Here is a 20,658-nt window from a genome sequence, read left to right on the forward strand (position 1 = left end):
TTTCTCATTGTGATTTAATACTAATGTCTGACTGAAGTTACTCCGGCTACCAAATGAGAAATGGGGAATGACAAAATAATCACCACTGAAACTATTATGCCACCACAGATACATTCAAGAAAATTATCAAACACTGACAAATCAGTGTCTCATTAAATTTACGACACTATTGAGTATACATAAACAGTTATTAGAAAAGAAGCAAAACTTCATTCGACAATTACGTTACCGAAAACAGTTTCTGTGATCCGAGGAGAGTGCACTAATATTTTCAGTGGCGCTTTTACACGAAACTCGTGAATATTCATGTCGGCTTCGCCCAGTGTCTGCGAAATTCGCTGTGTCATCAGTTCGCTGTCTCGGCCCATCCTCGAACACAACAGAACCGAATAAGATCTGGTGTAACGTTATTAGAAACGTTCAAATGCACTGGATTTACTCGCATAAATTAGTCGGTCTGTGAAGATTTAAAGGCATTATTTCGTTGTTTTAGTTTCACTTTCGACTGGAAGTAAAATCCTCATTTCCTCTAACTGTGAGAATGATGAACTGCGGTCTTGTGAATGAGAAAAACGAGTTGGGTATGAATTCACCTGTTTACTTTTACTTTTACTGTTTCCTAACTTAACACTTATATGTTGTTGTGGTGTTTTTGTATTAACGCGGTCTGCGTGTTTATTGGGAATTATAAAAATGAATAACTTTTTTTTTTTTTTCACATTCCTGAATACTGACTAGTGGATTTAGGCGTTGACGGACAAAAGCTTTGCTGTGGAAAAAACAACCATAAATCAAACAGGTCAAGATGACACTGATTTCAGTCTTCTAATCTAATCTAAGTGACCAACCGCATCACCAGAATTCACAAATAATGAATAATGACAGATTATGTACATGTCTACAACAGCGCACTGCGGATTTAACGTTATAGCCAATAGAAATCTGAATTTGAAACAGCAAACTATCTTTACGATTTATTTATTTTTTAAAACCGAATTTGGGTTTTTCTATTTTATCAAGTATATTTCAATGTCAGCTGGCGGGGCATGTTGTCACTTTTTCCTGTTCTCCTTTATTCTGTTATTTATGGGGATGGAGTCTATTCCTTTATTTATCTCTCAGAGAGATGTGATGTTCTGCTGTATTTTAGGTGTATTTAAGATGCTCTGTTTTATTTGAGGTTTATGTTCTGCTGTAAAGGTTTATTTGTGATGTTGTTCTGCTAAATTTGAGGTGTTGTTCTGTTGGTTTGTGTGACTCAGTGCCTCTGAAGAGCATCTCAGTGGAGGTTCGTGTTCAGGATCATGTCTCCACAGTCTCCTCCACTCTGCTGTATGTGAATGAGGAAGAGCGCCCCCTGGAGGCCTTGTTCGTGTTCCCTCTGCCCGCTGATGCTGCTGTCTGCCACTTCAGTGCCAAGATCGGAGAGCAGGAGATTGTGGCAGAGGTGCAAGACAGAGAAACCGTGAGTTCAAATACAAACCAACAGGATGCCGATTTGCTTATATTTTTACTGTGCACTACGTAATATAACTGTGTCTTGCAGGCGAGGGATCATTATGATGACGCTGTGAGTTCGGGACAGCAGGCGTTTCTGCTGGAAGAGAGCGCAGAGAGTCCTGATGTGTTCAGACTGAGTGTCGGCTGTCTGTCGCCAGGTCAGAACGCTGCCGTCACCATCATCTACGTCACCGAGCTCGATGTGCAGGCCGACCACTCGCTGCGCTTCTGTCTGCCGGCTGTACTCAACCCCCGATACACACCAGCAGGTACAGCAGCTGCTACACACACTTTATTAGTGGAGAGAAGCTGATTCTAACACACTCTCTCTGTGTGTGTGTGTGTCAGGTTCAGGAGCTGGTATAGTCTCAGAGATTTCATCAGGATGTGGAGCTGTTCCCTACACGCTGACTCTCAGTGTCCATGTGAGCTCTCCAAAGCCCATCTCCAAACTAGAGTCCAACTGCACTCTGGATCCTCTAGTGTTCCTCCGCCCGGATCACACTCAGGCTACGGTACTGTGTGTGTGTCTTCATGTGTTTATCTGGATGTGTGAGCACAGCAGTGTTATGCATGTGTTTTTATGTGTGTAGGTGAATCTGAGTCCTGGTCACATGTTTGATAAGGACGTTGAGCTGTTTCTGTACTATCAGGATACCCATCAGCCCTCTGCTATAGTGGAGGCAGGAGTGGCCACTGCCCCATCAGGTCGGACCTGCAGATCACTGGCATTATGGGATTGAGTGATCAAGGTTTCACTGACTCTCTCTCTCTATTTCAGGCTCTCTGATGAGGGACCCAGTGGTCATGATAAGTTTGTACCCAGAATTCCCAGAGGAAGTGATGTCATCACAGGCAACACAAGGAGAGTTTATTTTCGTGATGGACAGATCAGACAGTATGGATGAAGTGATGCATCATGGGAAAAGAGCACAGACGTGCATAGAAAGTGCAAAGGTAAGATTTAAGTGTGCCTTTGGGTCTTTTGACATTAGACATGTGCTGGTATTTGGTAACGCGGTAACAGCAGAAATGCAGCAGTTACTCTGGTACTCAAACTCTATGGGTTTTAAAATAGAGTAGGCAGAGGTTTTTTACTTTTAGGCAGAAATTTCACTTAGAATTTCAAATTGTCTAGTGTCAAAAATAGCCAAGTAGTAGCTTAGTAAATTTGTTGGTGATCAAATATTCAAAATCTTTTTCTTCCTAGCTGCTAGATTATCAACAGTTTAAATGAAAATGAAAATTGGCTGATATACGAAGTGAGGCTAACCTCGTCTGCCATTTTTCTCTCTCACATTCTACATAGAGAAACAGAGCCGCTTTGCTGATGAAGTGAAATACTCAATGGTGATTGATTTGATACCGCCTAGTTATTAAGACAATTATTTCATTATGTTTCCATGTTTCTCTATAGGACACTCTGCTGTTACTGTTGAAGAGTCTGCCCATGGGATGCTACTTCAACATCTATGGATTTGGCTCTTGTTTTGAGTCTTTCTACCCGTTAGTAGCTACATTTAAAATATTCTAATGATATGAGAGGAGAGTAGATGACTGTGTGTGTTTCACTGCAGTCAGAGTGTCGAGTACAATCAGGACACAATGGATGAGGCTCTGAAGAGAGTGAAGGAAATGCAAGCAGACCTGGGCGGCACAGAGATTTTACAGCCTCTAAAACACATCTACAGTCAGCCCTGTAAGCCTGACCATCCCAGACAGGTACGACAACACCTCAACTACTCATTGACATTGGTGTTAAAATATAAACTAGGCTTATGAATCAGATATTTTCTCTCTTCAGCTGTTCATCTTCACTGATGGAGAGGTGGGAAACACTAAAGAGGTGCTGGACCTGGTGAAACATCATGTTCACTCTCACAGGTAAAGGTCTGCTGGGTTTGATCTTCCCATCATTCATCTCTTCATCACTTACAGTAACAGAGTTTATTGTCTTCAGGTGTTTCTCATTCGGGATTGGTGAGGGTGCAAGTACCGCCCTCATCACAGGAATGGCCAGGGAAGGATCTGGTCACGCTCAGTTCATCACAGACACCGACCGCATGCAGCCCAAAGTAAAGCTCTCCACTGGATTTCACAGGCACAAATGTTTCCTAGTCAAATGTCTCAATGGTTTCTCTTTCTCTTAAACTATATCAGGTGATGCAGTCCCTCAGGTTTGCGCTGCAGCCCCATGTGTTTAATATCTCTGTGAACTGGAGCCTCCCAGATGGCATTACTGTTGACACACTGTCTCAACCCATCAAAGTGCTCTTCCAGGGTCAAAGGGCACTCATTTACACCCAACTTAAAGGAGAGGTACGATGATATAGCATGTGTTTCTTTAATGAGAATTAAGGTGTGTTCACACTTGACATGTTGGATTTGGTTGGATTAAAACGAACCCTGGTGCGATTGCTCTGTTTGTGCGGTTCATTTGAATAAGTGTGAACGCTGCCATCTGAACCCTGGTGCTCAACAAACAAGCGCTGACAAGGGTGGTGTGATTCAACTGAAATATGAACGCAACATGGACCAAAGATATCTAAACAAACCAAAACCAGGGTGTAGGTGCCAAATGTTTGTTTTACATTCAAGAACGTAAAATAAGTTTATATTTGATATTTCATTTTGTTCATGATCCACATAATTCATAATTTAGGATTTATAATGTAGATAATTAAGAATTGGATTTTAGCGTTGCATTTGTAATTTCAATAAGTACTGCCACTTTAAGCACGTAGACAACGACGGTGCTAAAAAAAAAGATAAGGGTTGATGGAGAAGGAGTCGCACGGTTTTTCTGACCGTGTTTTTCCTGTCAGTTTATAGACGTGCATGTGCACGAGTCAGTGTTTGGAAGGAACGTTTTATTTTGTATATACAGAAGTCACATATTGTTTGTTAAAATAAACCTGCAACCGTGATTCAAGAGAAAGAGTTCGTTTTTATTTTTGCATCCTGGAACACGCGTCAGCCACAAGACTTCTCTCTTATTTTTTGAAATTAGAAATCAAAGTGGAAATAACCTAAACATATAGTCAGAAAAACCCTGGCTTCGTGTGGAAGAGGAATTTTGGAAAGGATATGATGCTCGTGGACATCGCGGACTGTTTGGATAACGTTAACAAGGAACTAAAGGATAGCCGTCCACAGAAGATGAACGGTAACTAACTGCGTGTGGAAAAAGGTTTGGTAAGCTGCAACTTGTTTCGCTATTTTTGGAAGTTTGCCAAAATGAACGAAGTTACTGGACATCTAGTTTGTGGAAAAAGAGAATCGAAAATGACAGAGAAGGCTATTGAAAAAAAGCTGCATAAATTAATTCAATCTAGAAAGGCCAAGTTAGGACATTTAACTAGCCAAGCTAATCAGATTGAAAGACTAATGGAAGACGATGTTAACGTGAACACAGTTAAACAGAAATTGCGTTTGAATTATCAAGACTCATTTGGAGAATTGAGCAAGATGAATGACAGTTTAGAGCAATTAATGTATGTGGAAGAATTCCAGAAGGATCAAAGCTCTTGGTATGAGCCAAATGCAAGTCGTATACATGGATTTATTCAACACGTGGAACTGTGGATTAAAGCAGCTGAGGAGCGTTTAGAACAAGCTAGGCACTGTGATGAAGACATCCATCCTTCTGACAGCGTCTCTGCTGTGTCTGCATTGAGCAGTAGGAGCAAAAAGCGTGGTTCAACCACTGGAAGCAAAGTGTCCAATACTTCCTCAGTGCGCCTTAAAGCAGAAATAGAAAGAGCTACATTGCTTGCACAGGCAGCGGCTTTAAAACAAAAACAAGATCTTGAGCGTCAGGAAGCAGAGTTAAAATCAAAAAGAGAAGAATTAGATTTACAGACGGTAATTGCTGCCTCTGATGCCAAATTAAGAGTTTTAGAACATTTTGAAAATGAGCGTTCATCACAAGTGAGCCCTGCGCATGCAACGACATTTGACTCTGGATGTATTCCATTACTTGCAAGTCGAAATCCAGTCACCAACACAAAAAACGAACGTGGTGAATTCGTACCTCTTCAGCCTCATCCTATAGGCACCCATCAGTTTACAGCGAAAAATGAAACAGATGATCACGCAATTGAAACACTTTGTAGTGTTATGACTTGTCAGAATACTATAACAGAGTTGATAGCGAAACAACAGAAAATGATGACTTTGCCACCATTAGACATTCCTGTATTCAGTGGTGATCCTCTTGATTACAATACATTTGTAAGAGCCTTTGAGCATGGCGTAGAATCTCGCACTGAAAGCCCTAAGGATCGTCTTTACTTTTTAGAGCAGTTCACAAGTGGACAGCCTAAGGAGTTAATAAAGAGCTGTCTTCATATGCATCCAAATGAAGGTTATTACAAAGCCAGACAGTTACTTGGGGAATACTTTGGAAATGACTACAAAATTGCTGTGGCCTATATGAACAAAGTCTTGAATTGGACGTCTATCAGGCCAGAGGATGCAGAAGCTCTCAATGCGTTTTCACTTTTTCTGACAGCTTGCCGTAATACCATGGCTGAAGTGAGTTACATGGAGGAGCTTGATAATGTTGCAAACCTCAAAATAATTGTAACAAAGCTTCCATACAAGCTACGTGAAAAATGGAGAAGTGTTGCATGTGATGTTCAAGAACGATGTGACAGGAGAGTCAAGTTCATGGATTTGGTGGAGTTCATAAATAAACAAGCCAAAATTGCACTTCATCCAATCTTTGGAGACATAAAGGATAGCACAGCTGCCAAAACATCTACAACTAAACAAAACAATAACAAAGAGCAAAGAAAAGGTGTAATCAAGAAATCATTCACCACAAGTTATGTACAGTTGGACAAACAAAAGCCAAACACAAAGTCAAGAGAAAACACAAGTTCCATGATAACAACGCAGACGTGTCTCTTTTGTGAGGGTGAGCACTCCATAGACCTGTGTGGTAAACTTAAAGAAAAGTCACATGATGAAAAGATAGAGTTCTTAAAGAAAAAAGGACTTTGTTTTGGCTGCTTGAAGCAAGGGCACATGAGCAAATTCTGCAAAGGAAGAATTAGTTGTCAGGTGTGTTCTCTAATTCATCCTACGTTGCTACATATCAAGAAAAGGAACACAGCTGTGGAATCAGAGAAGAATACTAAAAGCAGTGAAACTCAAACAATCTTAAGTGCTTTTGTTAATGCAGAATCAAAGGGTTGTGAGCTGAATGGGGCCGGGGAAGATGACTGTTTACTTACAATCGTTCCTGTTCAAGTAAAGGCCAGGAAAGGGAAAACAGTGGTGCAAACTTACGCATTCGTGGACCCGGGTAGCTCAGCCACGTTCTGTACAGAAGCATTGATGGATGAATTGAAGCTCACTGGGAGAAAGACTGACATACTACTAAGAACCATGAATGAAGAGAAACCCGTCTGTACGTACAAGGTGTCGGGCTTGGAGATCAGTAGTTTGTCTGGTGAGGAATTCATAGATCTTCCAGATGTCTTCACGCAAAAGTCAATACCTGTTGGAAAGGAAAACATACCACAACAAAAGGATATTGAAAGGTGGACCTACCTTAAAGGCATAAACTTACCTCAAATTGAAGCTAACATTGGATTGCTTATTGGAGCAAACGTACCTAAAGCTATGGAGCCGTGGGAGGTGGTGCGCAGTGTTGGTGATGGGCCATATGCAGTTCGGACCAGGTTAGGCTGGTTTGTGAACGGACCTTGGAGGGAAACCTGCTGTCATGCAGACAAGAGAAAGCCAACAAAGACAGTGGTAAACCGCATATCAGTGAGCAGTTTAGAAAATCTGTGGTTACAACAGTTTAAAATGGATTTTTCCGAAAGTGGAAAGCATGACGAAGTGGAAATGTCCAGAGAGGACCATCAGTTTATGGATATGGTCATGGAATCTGCTAAACTGATAGACGGCCATTACTCCTTATGTCTACCCCTCAAAAACAGATTGGTCAACATGCCAAATAATCGCCCAATTGCTGAGCAACGAGCACACAATTTAGAGCGAAAGTTTCTCAAGAATGACTGCTTTAGACAGGAGTATACAGACTTTATGGACAACCTGATTCAAAAGGGCTATGCAGTGAAATTGTCCAATGATCAACTGAAGCACAAAGAAGGGAAAGTGTGGTATATACCACACCACGCTGTGTACCACCCTGTCAAACAGAAATTGAGAGTTGTGTTTGACTGTGCAGCGTCCTATAGAGGCACATCCCTGAACGATCAACTTCTCCAGGGTCCAGACTTGACCAGCAGTCTGATTGGTGTTGTTATCCGATTCAGACAAGAGCCTGTTGCGATTATGGCGGACGTGGAAGCAATGTTCCACCAAGTAAAGGTGTCTGATGAAGACTCTGATTTACTCAGGTTCCTCTGGTGGACGGACGGTGACTGCAATCAAACACTGAACGAGCACAAGATGACTGTGCATTTGTTTGGGGCCACATCCTCACCCAGTTGCGCCAATTTTGCCTTGAGGAGGTGTGCTGAAGATCAGCGTGGGCAGTTCAGAGAAGAAGTGGTTCAGACGGTTTTACAGAATTTTTACGTCGATGACTGTCTCAAGTCTGTTGCCACAGAGGAGGCAGCCATGTTAATGTGTCAGGATCTTATGAAGATCTGTGCTAATGGAGGATTCCGTCTCAACAAATGGGTGAGCAACCGACGTAAAGTGCTCGATTCGATCCCGAAGTCTGAACTGGCTACAGAAATGAAAACCTTGGATCTGGATAATGAGGAACTTCCTCTGGAGAGGGCTCTCGGTCTCAACTGGTGTGTCGAGTCAGACACGTTCAAATTCAAGATCACCATTAGAGATCGCCCATTTACAAGAAGAGGTCTTCTGTCAGTCATTGGATCAGTCTATGACCCTTTAGGCATCTTGTCACCTGTAGTCTTACCAGCGAAGATTATGCTGCAAGAACTGTGTAGACTGAGGACTGGATGGGATGACGACTTACCCGAGCATGTGAAAAGGCGGTGGTTTGACTGGTTAGTCAGTCTTTCTGCTTTAGAACACTTCTCAGTTGCAAGATGTCTCAAACCTGAAGGGTTTGGAAGTTGCGTATTTGCTCAATTACATCACTTTGCGGACGCGAGTGAGAATGCTTACGGATCAGTCAGCTACCTTCTCCTGCGCAACGCAAACAATGAGACACATTGTGCGTTTATGATGGGCAAATCCAGAGTAGCGCCTCTCAGACCTCCTACTATTCCTCGAATGGAATTAACCGCTGCTACTGTTGCTGTCAAGATGGATGGTGTTCTAAGAAGAGAACTACAACTGAATCTTGCAAATTCAATGTTTTGGACTGACAGTACGGTAGTACTACGGTATCTCCAAAATGAGACCACTCGTTTCCGCACATTCGTGGCAAACAGAGTTTCATCTATTCTGAAAGACTCTGATGTGGATCAGTGGAGACATGTCAGCACAGACAAGAATCCGGCTGACTGCGCCTCTAGAGGGCAAGGAGTGGATGAGTTCGTGAAGAACACGACTTGGGTGTCTGGACCTGAGTTTCTTCACAGTCCTGAAGAGTGTTGGCCCAGCATTCCATTGAATCACACAGACATCACTTCAGATGATCCTGAAATCAAAAATGTCACAGTAAACCAAATAGAAGTGGAAGAAAACATTACTCCATTCATGAGACTGATCAACTACTTCTCATCATGGATTAAGTTGAAAAAAGCTGTGGCATGGTTCCTGAAGTTTAAAGCCTTGTTACGGAGTCTCTGTCAAAAACGCAGAGAGCTGTGTGCGTCTAATACAAAGAACAGCCTAGATTTTAGTCAACATCTGATTCAAAATCAGATTGATCATTTCAAAGCAAGCTTTAGGCATACACAACTTACAGTAGAAGAACTGGGTCAAGCAGAACTTGACATAATCAAATTCTGTCAAAAAGAGAAATTCTCAGAAGAGATTTTTGCTTTACACAAAGGACAGAGTATGAGGCGCAGTAGTCACTTGTATAAACTGAACCCTGTACTTCAGGATGACCTGTTGCGAGTTGGTGGGAGACTGAGCCGGGCAGCTATGCCAGAAAGTAACAAACAGCCTGTTATTTTGTCCCGAGATTCTCATATCACCGATTTAATTCTCCAACAGATACATAAAGAGACTGGACACGGAGGGCGCAATCACATGCTCTCTGAATTACGCCAGAAGTTTTGGCTTCCGAGGGCCAACACAGCCATCAGAAAAGTAATTGCAAAGTGCATGACGTGTCGACGCTTACATGGAAAGGCTGGAAATCAACTAATGGCTGATCTTCCACAAGAGCGAGTGATGCCAGATGATCCTCCCTTCACCCGAGTAGGTGTAGATTATTTCGGACCGTTCGAGGTGAGACGTGGAAGAACACTCTTGAAAAGATACGGAGTCATATTCACTTGTTTGACCATTCGTGCAGTGCACATTGAGCTTGCCTCGTCATTAGACACAGATTCATGCATAAATGCAATTCGGCGTTTTATGGCTCGTAGAGGACAAGTTAAGGAGATTCGCTCAGATAACGGTACAAACTTTGTTGCTGCCAATCGCGAGCTGAAGGCTGCCATTGCTGATTGGAACACCTCAGAGTTTCAGCATCTATTCCATCAGCATGAAATCAAATGGACATTCAATCCTCCTACTGCTTCACATCACGGTGGTGTGTGGGAAAGGTTGATAAGATCAGTCAGAAAGGTGCTGAATTCCACTGCAAGAGAGCAAATTCTTGATGAGGAAGGCCTTCTTACAGTTTTATGTGAGGCAGAGTCGATCATCAACAGCCGACCGATCACTAGGGTATCCAGTGACCCTAACGATCTGGAGGCTCTCACACCCAATCACCTGCTGTTACTGAAAACAACACCATTGTTACCGCCAGGATTGTTTGACCAAAACGACCTCTACTCACGACGCAGATGGAAACAGGTGCAATATATGTCCAACTTATTCTGGAAGAGATGGATTAAAGAGTACCTACCTCAACTCCAAGAGCGCCAGCGGTGGGCCACAGCATCTAGGAACTTTGCAGAAGGTGACGTCATTCTTCTCGTAGATGACTGTGCGCCAAGAAATTCTTGGATTATGGGCAAAATCATCGAAGCTTTCCCAGACAAGAAGGGTTTTGTTCGCAGAGTAAGGATAAAGACAAAGACTAACATCTTGGACCGACCCATTACGAAGATTTGTCTGCTTGTGGAATCTGATTGGGCTAGTGGTAAAGACTAAGCCCCAACGATGAGCCATGTGCTAGTAACCTCTGGCTCTCTTTGTTTTTTGTTATTTCTCCTTAAGAAATGGAGTGGTAATGGACTTTATATCTTGGAAAGGTTAAATGACTAAGCAATAGACATTTAACTTGCTTATTAATAGCATCTTTGTTTTGTGAGAAATTAGAATATTTTCTAATGTGAATACTGTTTATTGTGCATAGTTAAGAGAAATACAGTAATTGTTCTAAGGTATTTGTTACTAGAACAATTAGGGGCCGGTAATGTAGGTGCCAAATGTTTGTTTTACATTCAAGAACGTAAAATAAGTTTATATTTGATATTTCATTTTGTTCATGATCCACATAATTCATAATTTAGGATTTATAATGTAGATAATTAAGAATTGGATTTTAGCGTTGCATTTGTAATTTCAATAAGTACTGCCACTTTAAGCACGTAGACAACGACGGTGCTAAAAAAAAAGATAAGGGTTGATGGAGAAGGAGTCGCACGGTTTTTCTGACCGTGTTTTTCCTGTCAGTTTATAGACGTGCATGTGCACGAGTCAGTGTTTGGAAGGAACGTTTTATTTTGTATATACAGAAGTCACATATTGTTTGTTAAAATAAACCTGCAACCGTGATTCAAGAGAAAGAGTTCGTTTTTATTTTTGCATCCTGGAACACGCGTCAGCCACAAGACTTCTCTCTTATTTTTTGAAATTAGAAATCAAAGTGAAAATAACCTAAACACAGGGCTTGATGTCACAAAAAGGCAACCCTAATAAAGTTTTTCTTGTCATAGTCATGATGTTTCCCATCACAGTTCAGTACAGGCATCAGAACCGCGTCTCACCTGCAAATCTTTGTTAGTGTGTGTGACGGAGGGATTCCTGCTGCTCTTTTGACTCCTTTAAACATTTTGTAAGCACTTCACGAGTTGTGCAGCTGGAAAAAATACCTTGTTTTGGATGTTCGGTAAATACCATCTTAGAATATACATAATAAAAGCCTTTTGTTTTGTATCTTTAGGTTCGGTGCTAAAAATTACAATATGAACGTGAAGCGAATCAGGACCAAATGTATAATTATCTTTTTAGGTCCAGACCAAAATAACCAAGAAAACCGAAGATGATAGAAATCTGCCTTTTCCCTCTCTTATAGAGTTCAGGAGGCTCTGAGGGAACAGTGACATTCAAATACAGGCTTAAAGATCAACCAGTAACAAACCAGCTCCACTTCTGCCTCAAACCAACTGAGGAAACTGGGTAACACACACAAACATATACAAACACTGACAACAGCTCCAGTCCTGCTTCAGACCAACTCTCCTCTAAAACACATTTTAAATGACTAGATCTATAACAAGTGCTGGGGTAACGTGTTACATGCAACACATGCTAGGACAACACTTTAAGACTTTTTTTAACACTTTTTCTTTACAAAATCAACAATCCATTACAATATAGATAGTCATACCTCATTTGATTATCAATTTAGTGTTTTTGTTTATTTTTCGACACAATAAAATAGCTTTTTTTTTATATCAGCCAATTATTGTTTTTCAGCTATAACATGAAAATAATTATTGGCTTATTGGTATTGGCCAGGATTAATATTAGTGCATCCATATCAAAGTTACTTTTTTACTTATGTAGTTTATTTACTGACAATTTGATACTATTTAATTGCATCTGCTATTTGATCATAATGAATCCCAGTAAACAGTTTTTGCCTATCTTGCCATTGCAGGCTGTCTGTCCACCGGCTGGCGGCTCGGACCCGGATCCGTTTTCTGGAGCAGGAGGAGAGGTCATGTGATTCAGATGTTGAGGGCATCAGGAGCAGGATAGTGGAGCTCAGTGTTCAGGCAGGAGTGAGCAGTGTTCATACAGCCTTCATTGCCGTTAATAAAGACAGCAGACAGACTGTGACAGGACCCCTGCTGCAGAGAAGAGTGCAGACATACGGTTAGTGCGACGATTAGCCGCTTTTCCACTGTCGGGCCAGTGCGAGCCAGGGTTAACAGTGTTCTGGCTGGGGCCAGTAGCCTTGGACCTCAAGCACTGAGCCCAAAATCATGCTGTGTTTCCACTGTCAGGTCAGTTGCCACCCTAAAACCCACCCTTAACACGCCTCCATAGAACAACGTCACACAACCCCACCTTTCCACCAGCTAATGAGCATGACAGAAGCGAACGTTTGCTTTCCAGCATTGATATTTGGCCAGTGTTTTACAATACATTTTTTTTACCCTGACATTAATTTATTAATTTGTATCAGGAGTGCACATCATCAAACCATTTACCATTTTACATAAAAAGCACCTACTTTCATTTATTTATGATCACAGGAATGCACAAATCATAAGGCTTTTAAATCCAAAGGTTTACACATTAAGAAATATATTGATAAAATATCATGTTTACATCACATTTCTTTAGAAAGAGTAAGCATTTCTATTAATTTTCCACAAAATGATGCTATCTGACGAGGGTCGAGCGATCTCTCCTGTCGGGGGTTAACAGTTTAGGACTCAAGGACCAGATGTTTGAAAGAAGAAAAAATTGAAGAAAAGTTTTACTGAAGATAGTTTGCAGTTTCATCAGCAGAAGTTCAGCTTCAAGACTCACACAGGAGTTCGTAGGCCGTCTCGCTTACAGTTACAAAGATCACAGCAGTTATACCACACACACACACACACACACACACACACACAGACAGCAGTTATACCCAAGGTCTAAGCTACGTCATTGCTCACAGGTTGAGTGATTCTCATTGGCTAAGAAATAGATAAACATAGTAATTTTCCACTCATATACATAGACTGAAGCATATCTCCATAGATTATGCAGCTGACACTCGGACCCTGAAGTTAGGCACGTCGTGACCTTCCAGGTCGGGGATTTGGGTTTCTGGGCGCCAGCGTGTCCCGAACAACTCAGTCAATCTCCAATAATGCCAGTGGTTCCTTAACCTGCAACCAAGAAGACTAACACACACACCGACACACAGCTTTTCCAAGGCTGGATTTGGCCAGGCTCTAACTATGAACGTACCAACGTAGTCGTCTCAAAACATCAAGATAACAAATTCTTTCTCTCAGGATAGGACAGTTTAGTCTAAATGGAAAATATAGGCTTTAACTGACAAATGGTCCCTTAAACTATAGACTTCAATGACCCCTATGTGTCAAAAACAAAAGTCCATATTTAATTTCTGGAAGCTGGGATAAATAAGCAAGCAATGTTACTGCATTCAGATATCAAATACAGACATTAAAAAGAATACATGAAAAGAACATTTCAGTAATCACACTGGTAACTTCAATAACAAAATAAAACCTCCAGAGAAGTCATTCAACTCATGTGATATTTAGAAGGAAAAATATTGATTAATACCTTGATTATAGTCACTCATTACATAAACATTGAAGCAGCAGTGGATTCCAATCCAAATCCCCTTCACTCCCGTTTCACTATACTGTTATCCTTTCACGAGAAGAAAACAGGAGTTATGAGTTATACGAGTTAACCGGAGTGCATGTAATTTATGACATATTATTCCAGTATCAACAAAGGCACAGGGAAGAGACAGATAAAATATGAAACCGAATAAATATAGGATTATAATCATAATATGATTTGTCTACGTTCTTCAAACAGTCTCTGGTATTATCCATAAACGTGTATTTATTATTGCAATGGCTAGCATTAGTAGCCTTTAGCATCGCACATAAATATATTTCTGCCTCATTCGGTGATCAGAATCCCCATTGGATCGCAAGGAAGTTATTTCTAACACTCATTGGTGTCTGAAAGTGAGTTTTGAGTTTTGAGCTGAAAAGATTTGAAACTGTCTTAAATGTTGAAGTTAGCTGGTAGCCTGATTATAATAAAATGGGAAATGAGCAGCGGTGTTGACCGTCTCCTGACTCCAGAGGAAGCACAGCTATTGTGTGTGTATAAATTGCTTTTACTGTAACTTGACTATTTCAATCTGTTATTTGTATGTAATGAAATGTTGACTGAGCTTGAACTTCAACCACACTTGACTGAATTTGTTTGTCATGATTTAATTTTGAAAAGAAATCATATAAAAATATGCATTTTGTGTTCACCTCAATGATATGAGAAATCAAATGTTTTTCAGATTCATATTCAGAGTTTCAATGTGGAATAATGATGAGTGGTAACTACCCCCCCCCCCCCCCCCCCCCCAAATAAATAATAAGATTTTTTTTAAGTACAAATCATTTAATAATATATCATAAATTTGTGTGTGTTGTCTGTTCTTTTTGGGCACCCTGATTTGGTTGGAGGTGAATGGTTATGCTCAGAGTTACAATGTGACTGTAGCGAGCCAACAGAAGGTAAAAGCCCCAATGCACTGAACATTATTTTGTATATAATATTGTATATAATACAATTATTGTGTATATAATATATTTTGTATCGATATATTTAACATTTTGACAAATGTAGTAGGTCATAAAATTCATTAGATTTTATTTTGATTTATTTAAAAATACTTATTATTGTTATATATTATTAGAATGTTTTTGACAATGACAAAGGTCTTTCTAAACAAATTTTATGCACATAATATGAACAACATAATTTTGTGTGTTCAGCTGCTCCTGATCCTCAGAAGGACCCGTTACTCCAGCTGGTTTCTCTCCAAAAGGCGTCAGGCTGCTGGGATCTGGACGCCACACTGGCTGATGCGTTTGGGAAGACGGAGGATGAGCTGACCAATCAGAAGCCAGCACAGGTGAGAGATGTGATGAATAATAAGACAGCGGTGATTGTGTCCAGTAACAAGTGCAGTGTATGATGGTTTGTGCACAGGTGGAGGGGTCAGTATGGGCCACTCTCCTGGCTCTGATCTGGTTATACGGCTGTAAAATAGACCAGCGGGTCGAGTGGCAGTTTGTGGCCATGAAGGCGGCGTCATGGATCGGCTCTCAGAAAGGTGAGATCTCCATTCCAGACCACATTCACTCAGTCAGCATTCATCAAGACACGCTTGAGCAAATATCTTCAGCTCTTTGACACACACTGATGATTTGAGTGTGTGTGTTTCAGTGGGCGATCTGTCTGAGTGTGTGAGTGTGTGTAATGTCCTGCTCGGATGTCAGGTGACCAAAGAGACTCTGGGAATCTGAAGACGTCAGTGTGTCTACTTCCTGTGCCGTCAGAAGACAAAGGAACTACTACAGTTTCATTTACTGTTTTTCCGTTACTTGTTTCCTTAAGGTTTAATCTGTTTAATTTGTTCAAATCAACACCAGTTTGGAAAAATATATGTGAGTGACCTGCAAGATCATTTGAGTTTTTTGTACCAAAGTGAAAAATAGTTCTGGATTTTTTTCTTCTTATGTAATTTCCCCCCCAAGATATAATCATTTAAAGGGGTCATGACATGAGAAACCAAATTTGCCTTGATCTTTTGGTATATAAGAGGTCTTTGTACCATTAAAACGTCCTGCAAGTTTCATAGCTTAAGACGTCCTCCCCATTATAAACGAAGCATGTATTTAATCAAGCTCTAAATAGAGCATCACAGTCCCGCCCACAGCCGGTGCCGGAAGTAAAAATTCAATAAAATTTCTCCATTGACAGTTGGGGTATAAGCCATAAAAACGTAACCATACATGGTAGACTTAAAACCAGCTTCGGCTGTACTAAGCGATTGTATATGCTCATATAACCGCCAAAAGTTCATGGGGCACTAACCTTGTTTTGAGATAAATGCCTTTTATTCGCGATGTCTTGGAGAAGTACTTCATTACCCACAATCCTGAACAATCCCACAGTGATGCATCTGATTGGTGGAGCTCGTGTAACTGTCTGGTTAAACCGGTTAAACCCCGCGAAAGTCTGTGAAGACTGAAGATCATTAAAAAAAAAAAAAAAAAAAAAACCTGTGTTGCGTTTTTTGCACGGTAGATTGATCAGTGCAATCATGATCTCCTTGGCTGCCATGATGGCTTTTTTCAAGGAGGAAAACAAAAGTGTTAAAAGGGGTGAAAACCACTTCAAATCGGGTCATGTAGTTGAGTGTAGCGTGTCCGAGGGTCAGCTTGTGGGTTTTGTAAGGGCCAGCATGAGGGACAAGACTAACTAAGTTAGTTGTGGTGAGTTTTGCATGGCAACGTTAGTTAGCATTATCGTTCACTTTAGCTAGGCTACTGTAGCCTCCATATGGTATGAGTCATATATCAAGCATTTTATGATGCCACTGTCAAAACAATATTTAGCTTAGGCATACCTCTTCATGCATTTACTGAACATTTGTGTAATAATTCATGGCAAGTTAATAAACTGAATATGATGCACTTTCTGGTTTGCTGATCACTTTTTAATTTTCACTTGTTGTTATTAAGAAAATACATTAAATGTTATTAAAATTAAGGATGAACTATAACTTCATGAATAAAATGAGCATGGACCACATGTGGGAAATTGTTGAGGCATTTGTCAGCAACCTGCCCGTGGGCCGCTGAAACTGATGAGCAGAACGCCGCGGACCACCAGATCGTGGCGTCATGTGTGTTAACCACTGAGCGGTGATTGCAGTCAGGTACAAACTACAAAGCACTGCACCATGTCGCTAACGTTATCGTTAACCGCTTTTCACACACACAATATAAAATACACGATGATAAATATAAAACATTGGTTAACAAAGTTTGAGGAAGCTTGATGATGACGTTGATCCGCGGCCATGGTGTGCTGTAGTCCGTTTATAGCCTACCGTTAGCATTTTATATCTGACGGCTTTATTTAGGCTTCAAAATGTATAGATTTTGGATTAACTTGTAAAGATTATCTTGATAGACAAAACGTGTTAGGGTCACAACTCTTGTTGAACACAGATCTTATTTTTTTCTCTATTTATATTTTTTGCAATTTTCCAAAAAGTCTATGGGGAAAATGCATTGCTTTTCGATCGAGGGAACCCATGCGCCGCTAACTTCCGGGTTGTCCTACAAAATGACGTCATAACTTCGGCATTCTATTACGCTAATTTTGTCATCTTACTTCCGGCTAAGCGGGACTTCAACTTCCGGCTGAAAGGACCTACGCTAGTTTCTAGCGTAATTCTATAGTTGTAACGGTAAAATATGTTAAGTATTATATGCTCAGTTAGGGGCTGACATAACAATTGGATTAAGAGGATAGAACAATTTAACCAACGGTGTTACGAACACAATGTAGCTAAAGCGATCGGAATGTTGTGGTGTAGCCTACTTTACGATTTACACGAGGAGCACCTGAGGCAATGGCGGAAGGCGCTAAACTTGAAGTGCTCACCCAAGCGCTGTGTGTTCGTACCATGTGTGTTAAGAAGAAGAACACATGTGTTATGTGTGTTCGTACCATTTTATGGACGGGGAGCAGATTGACGAACGAACACCCTTACCCCGAGTAAAGGCTCGGCTATGTTCTGGTAAAAAAGTCCCGACGGGTGCTGAAGTGGCAAGTGTCATGAAATATCATGTTATATATATATTTTCCCCACAAGAGGTCGGCAGAGATCAGATAAGATATTTTGAGCTGATATAGGCGGATCTTTTGTGATGTCATTGTTTATGTTTGTCGCGTTGCATCATGGGAATCGTGTGGCAAGAAACACCGCTAGATACCTGTAATTTGATTGTTTTGCACGTTTTGGAGGAGGATTTAGATAAGAGGATGGTTCACTCTTGTTGTGTGGTCGATTGTGTGGCTCGTTGGGGGCCTGATAAAAAGTTTTTTCGAATTCCCTCCGAAAAGGATTGCGAAAAACGAAAGAAATGGTTGCATGCAATTAGGCGATTGAACCTGGACGCTCAGAAGAAAGCCTGGATTCCTGCAGCTAACGTTACTGATCGAGTTTGTGAGGCTCATTTTGTTCATGGTAGGCCTAAGTCTTGGTGACTATGTATTTATAGAAGATTGAATAAAAAAAATAAAAAAAACTGAGTCAAATCAACCGAGTCATATGATTTCGCGTTCTGATTCAGGTGTCCCAAACAACCGCTATCCACAGCACCCAGACAACCGTATTTTCCGCACTATAAGGCGCACCTTCAATGAATGGCCTATTTTAGAACTGTTTTCATATATACGTTTTTTTTTTGTCATCCCAGATCTCATATGGGCTTTGAATAACTTCGATTTTGTCACCAATACAAATTTCGAGCTTCTCTCCAAACCTCCTCCGTTCTTCAGATGTTAAAGTGCTTATATATTGTGGATTTCGCCCGCTAACTCTCTTGAAAGTGCTCGTCGCGTCTTTACAGCCCGCCATACTGTTTGTTTTGTTGCCACACAACCACTCGCGCATGCGTACAAAGATGTCAACAAAGATCCTCCTATAACAGGGGAATGCTAGCCTGGATGCCAGCCGAACTTAGCCCCGCCCACAAAATTTTTAAGTCGGGAAGTTCTTACTAGAATCTGAGTATGACGACGTCAGGCTAGGGGAATGCATATTGGGGACTTAATTTTGTATTTATGTTGAAAGAATGTGAAGAATTTGCTTAAATTAAATTATTTATTGATCAAATCTAGTAATTTTAAGGTAAACAAAATATCTCCAAAGAAATTGCATTTAAAAACGAAAAATAATATCAAAATTAAATGATAAGCTTTCTGGACAAGGAGAAGATGAGGGTTAAACTGAGTTATAAGTTTGTCTATAAACATGAATATTATTTAGGCTATATTCAAAAACGACTCAAACTTCTGAGCCAAGTGGAATTTCCAATGGAAAATTCCAGGCAACTTCAATACGGGTGATTTATCAGTTATTTGTACTTTACAAACAGAATTCATCCTTTAGAAACTTTTTTAATTGTAGCTCTTTAATTTTTCGTAATTTTAAGGGTGCTGAAATTTTATATACACATACTTTTGGTTATAGAATGCAATTTTTGACTATTTATCTTAAATTTGTGTTTAAACATAATAAGCACTCCAACATTAGTCTGCTGCTGTGTGAAAGGATCCTCAGTGATTGAGGTCCGGTCCAATGGCTTTAGTAAATCACTGACAGACAATGTCCATTTAAATGATTATATATTGGAAACATAATTATATTATTTAAGACCTGAGGCTTTATGTTTTATTATAAAACTCAAAATGTGTTTCTAAGGTCAAAGACTCAAAAATATAGCACAGGTCACATGGTCACAGTTTGTTTATTAAGCGTGCAGGGCAACCACCCAGTAGAGCATTACAATAATCTAGCTTTGAGCTCATGAACGCATGAAATAACTTTTCTGCATTTGTCATTGAGAGCTTGTCGTAATTTAGATATATTTTTAAGATGGAAAAACGCGGTAAGCATAGGTGAGCCATACCTGGCTAATTTATCTCAGACACGAGATCAACATTCTCAAGCTCTTTTAGAGGAAATTACATTTTACTGTGAGGGTTTTTGCTGCTGACCTATTTACAGTCGCTGTATAAAGTTACATAAGCAATACAGTGACAACTAATGACAATTAATAAACTATGGGGGGAGGGGTGTGTGAAATGACATCAAATGTATTAGAATTACATCGCAATTGTAAAATTTACTTGCATATAAGATTGATAGTCAAGATGGAGTCAAAAAAGCCTCTGGGTCCAAACAAAGTCCCTTTGGTTTTACTCAGTAGTAGGTTTTGTGATTTATCTCAGTCAGTCGAATGATTTTAATCTGTTTATTAAAAATAATCATTAAAGCTCTTTCAGTGGAGTTCATTTTGTCAATAACTTTTGTCAGTGTATACAAGGCAACAACACTAGCCTAAATAAATTGACCGTTCTGATGTCAGAGCTCCATTTGTTTCATTCTGGGGGTCCATCCAGCCTGTGAAAGCAAATCTGAATTTAAAAAAGGTCTGAAATTAATAATTACAATTAGTCATTTATCAGATGCTTTGATCCAAAGCTAGAGGTGAAAAT

The 20,658-nt window shown here is 40.3% G+C and overlaps 2 protein-coding genes across 2 annotated transcripts; both read left to right on the top strand.

The window, feature by feature from the left end:
* Nucleotides 1-522: 522 nt before the first annotated feature.
* Nucleotides 523-12,008, top strand: LOC307151778 (von Willebrand factor A domain-containing protein 5A-like). Its single transcript, XM_079859928.1, has 12 exons — nt 523-581; nt 1,263-1,465; nt 1,547-1,769; nt 1,849-2,015; nt 2,094-2,208; nt 2,282-2,457; nt 2,918-3,006; nt 3,078-3,222; nt 3,305-3,384; nt 3,461-3,575; nt 3,661-3,819; nt 11,882-12,008. Exons 1-12 carry the CDS (start codon nt 542-544, stop codon nt 11,987-11,989), a joined length of 1,620 nt encoding a protein of 539 aa, XP_079716054.1. The 5' UTR covers nt 523-541; the 3' UTR covers nt 11,990-12,008.
* Nucleotides 12,009-14,898: 2,890 nt separating this feature from the next.
* Nucleotides 14,899-16,159, top strand: LOC307151673 (von Willebrand factor A domain-containing protein 5A-like; the record flags this gene model as incomplete). The annotated part of the gene is made up of 4 exons (XM_079859789.1): nt 14,899-14,908; nt 15,351-15,490; nt 15,568-15,691; nt 15,805-16,159. The coding sequence occupies 4 exons, from the start codon at nt 14,899-14,901 to the stop codon at nt 15,882-15,884; spliced, it is 354 nt and encodes a 117-aa protein (XP_079715915.1). The 3' UTR covers nt 15,885-16,159.
* Between the last annotated feature and the right edge of the window lie 4,499 nt (nt 16,160-20,658).

This window comes from Squalius cephalus (genome assembly GCF_949319135.1).
Source record: "Squalius cephalus genome assembly, chromosome: 23".
NCBI classification, from domain to species: domain Eukaryota; kingdom Metazoa; phylum Chordata; class Actinopteri; order Cypriniformes; family Leuciscidae; genus Squalius; species Squalius cephalus.

Bases quoted from the DNA above. Each gene is read 5' to 3' on its own strand.
- LOC307151778 (XM_079859928.1), top strand. From the start codon at position 542: ATGATGAACTGCGGTCTTGTGAATGAGAAAAACGAGTTGG. The intron at 2,016-2,093 runs GTACTGTGTGTG...TTATGTGTGTAG, and splicing joins CGGATCACACTCAGGCTACG to GTGAATCTGAGTCCTGGTCA. The intron at 3,820-11,881 runs GTACGATGATAT...CCTCTCTTATAG, and splicing joins ACACCCAACTTAAAGGAGAG to AGTTCAGGAGGCTCTGAGGG.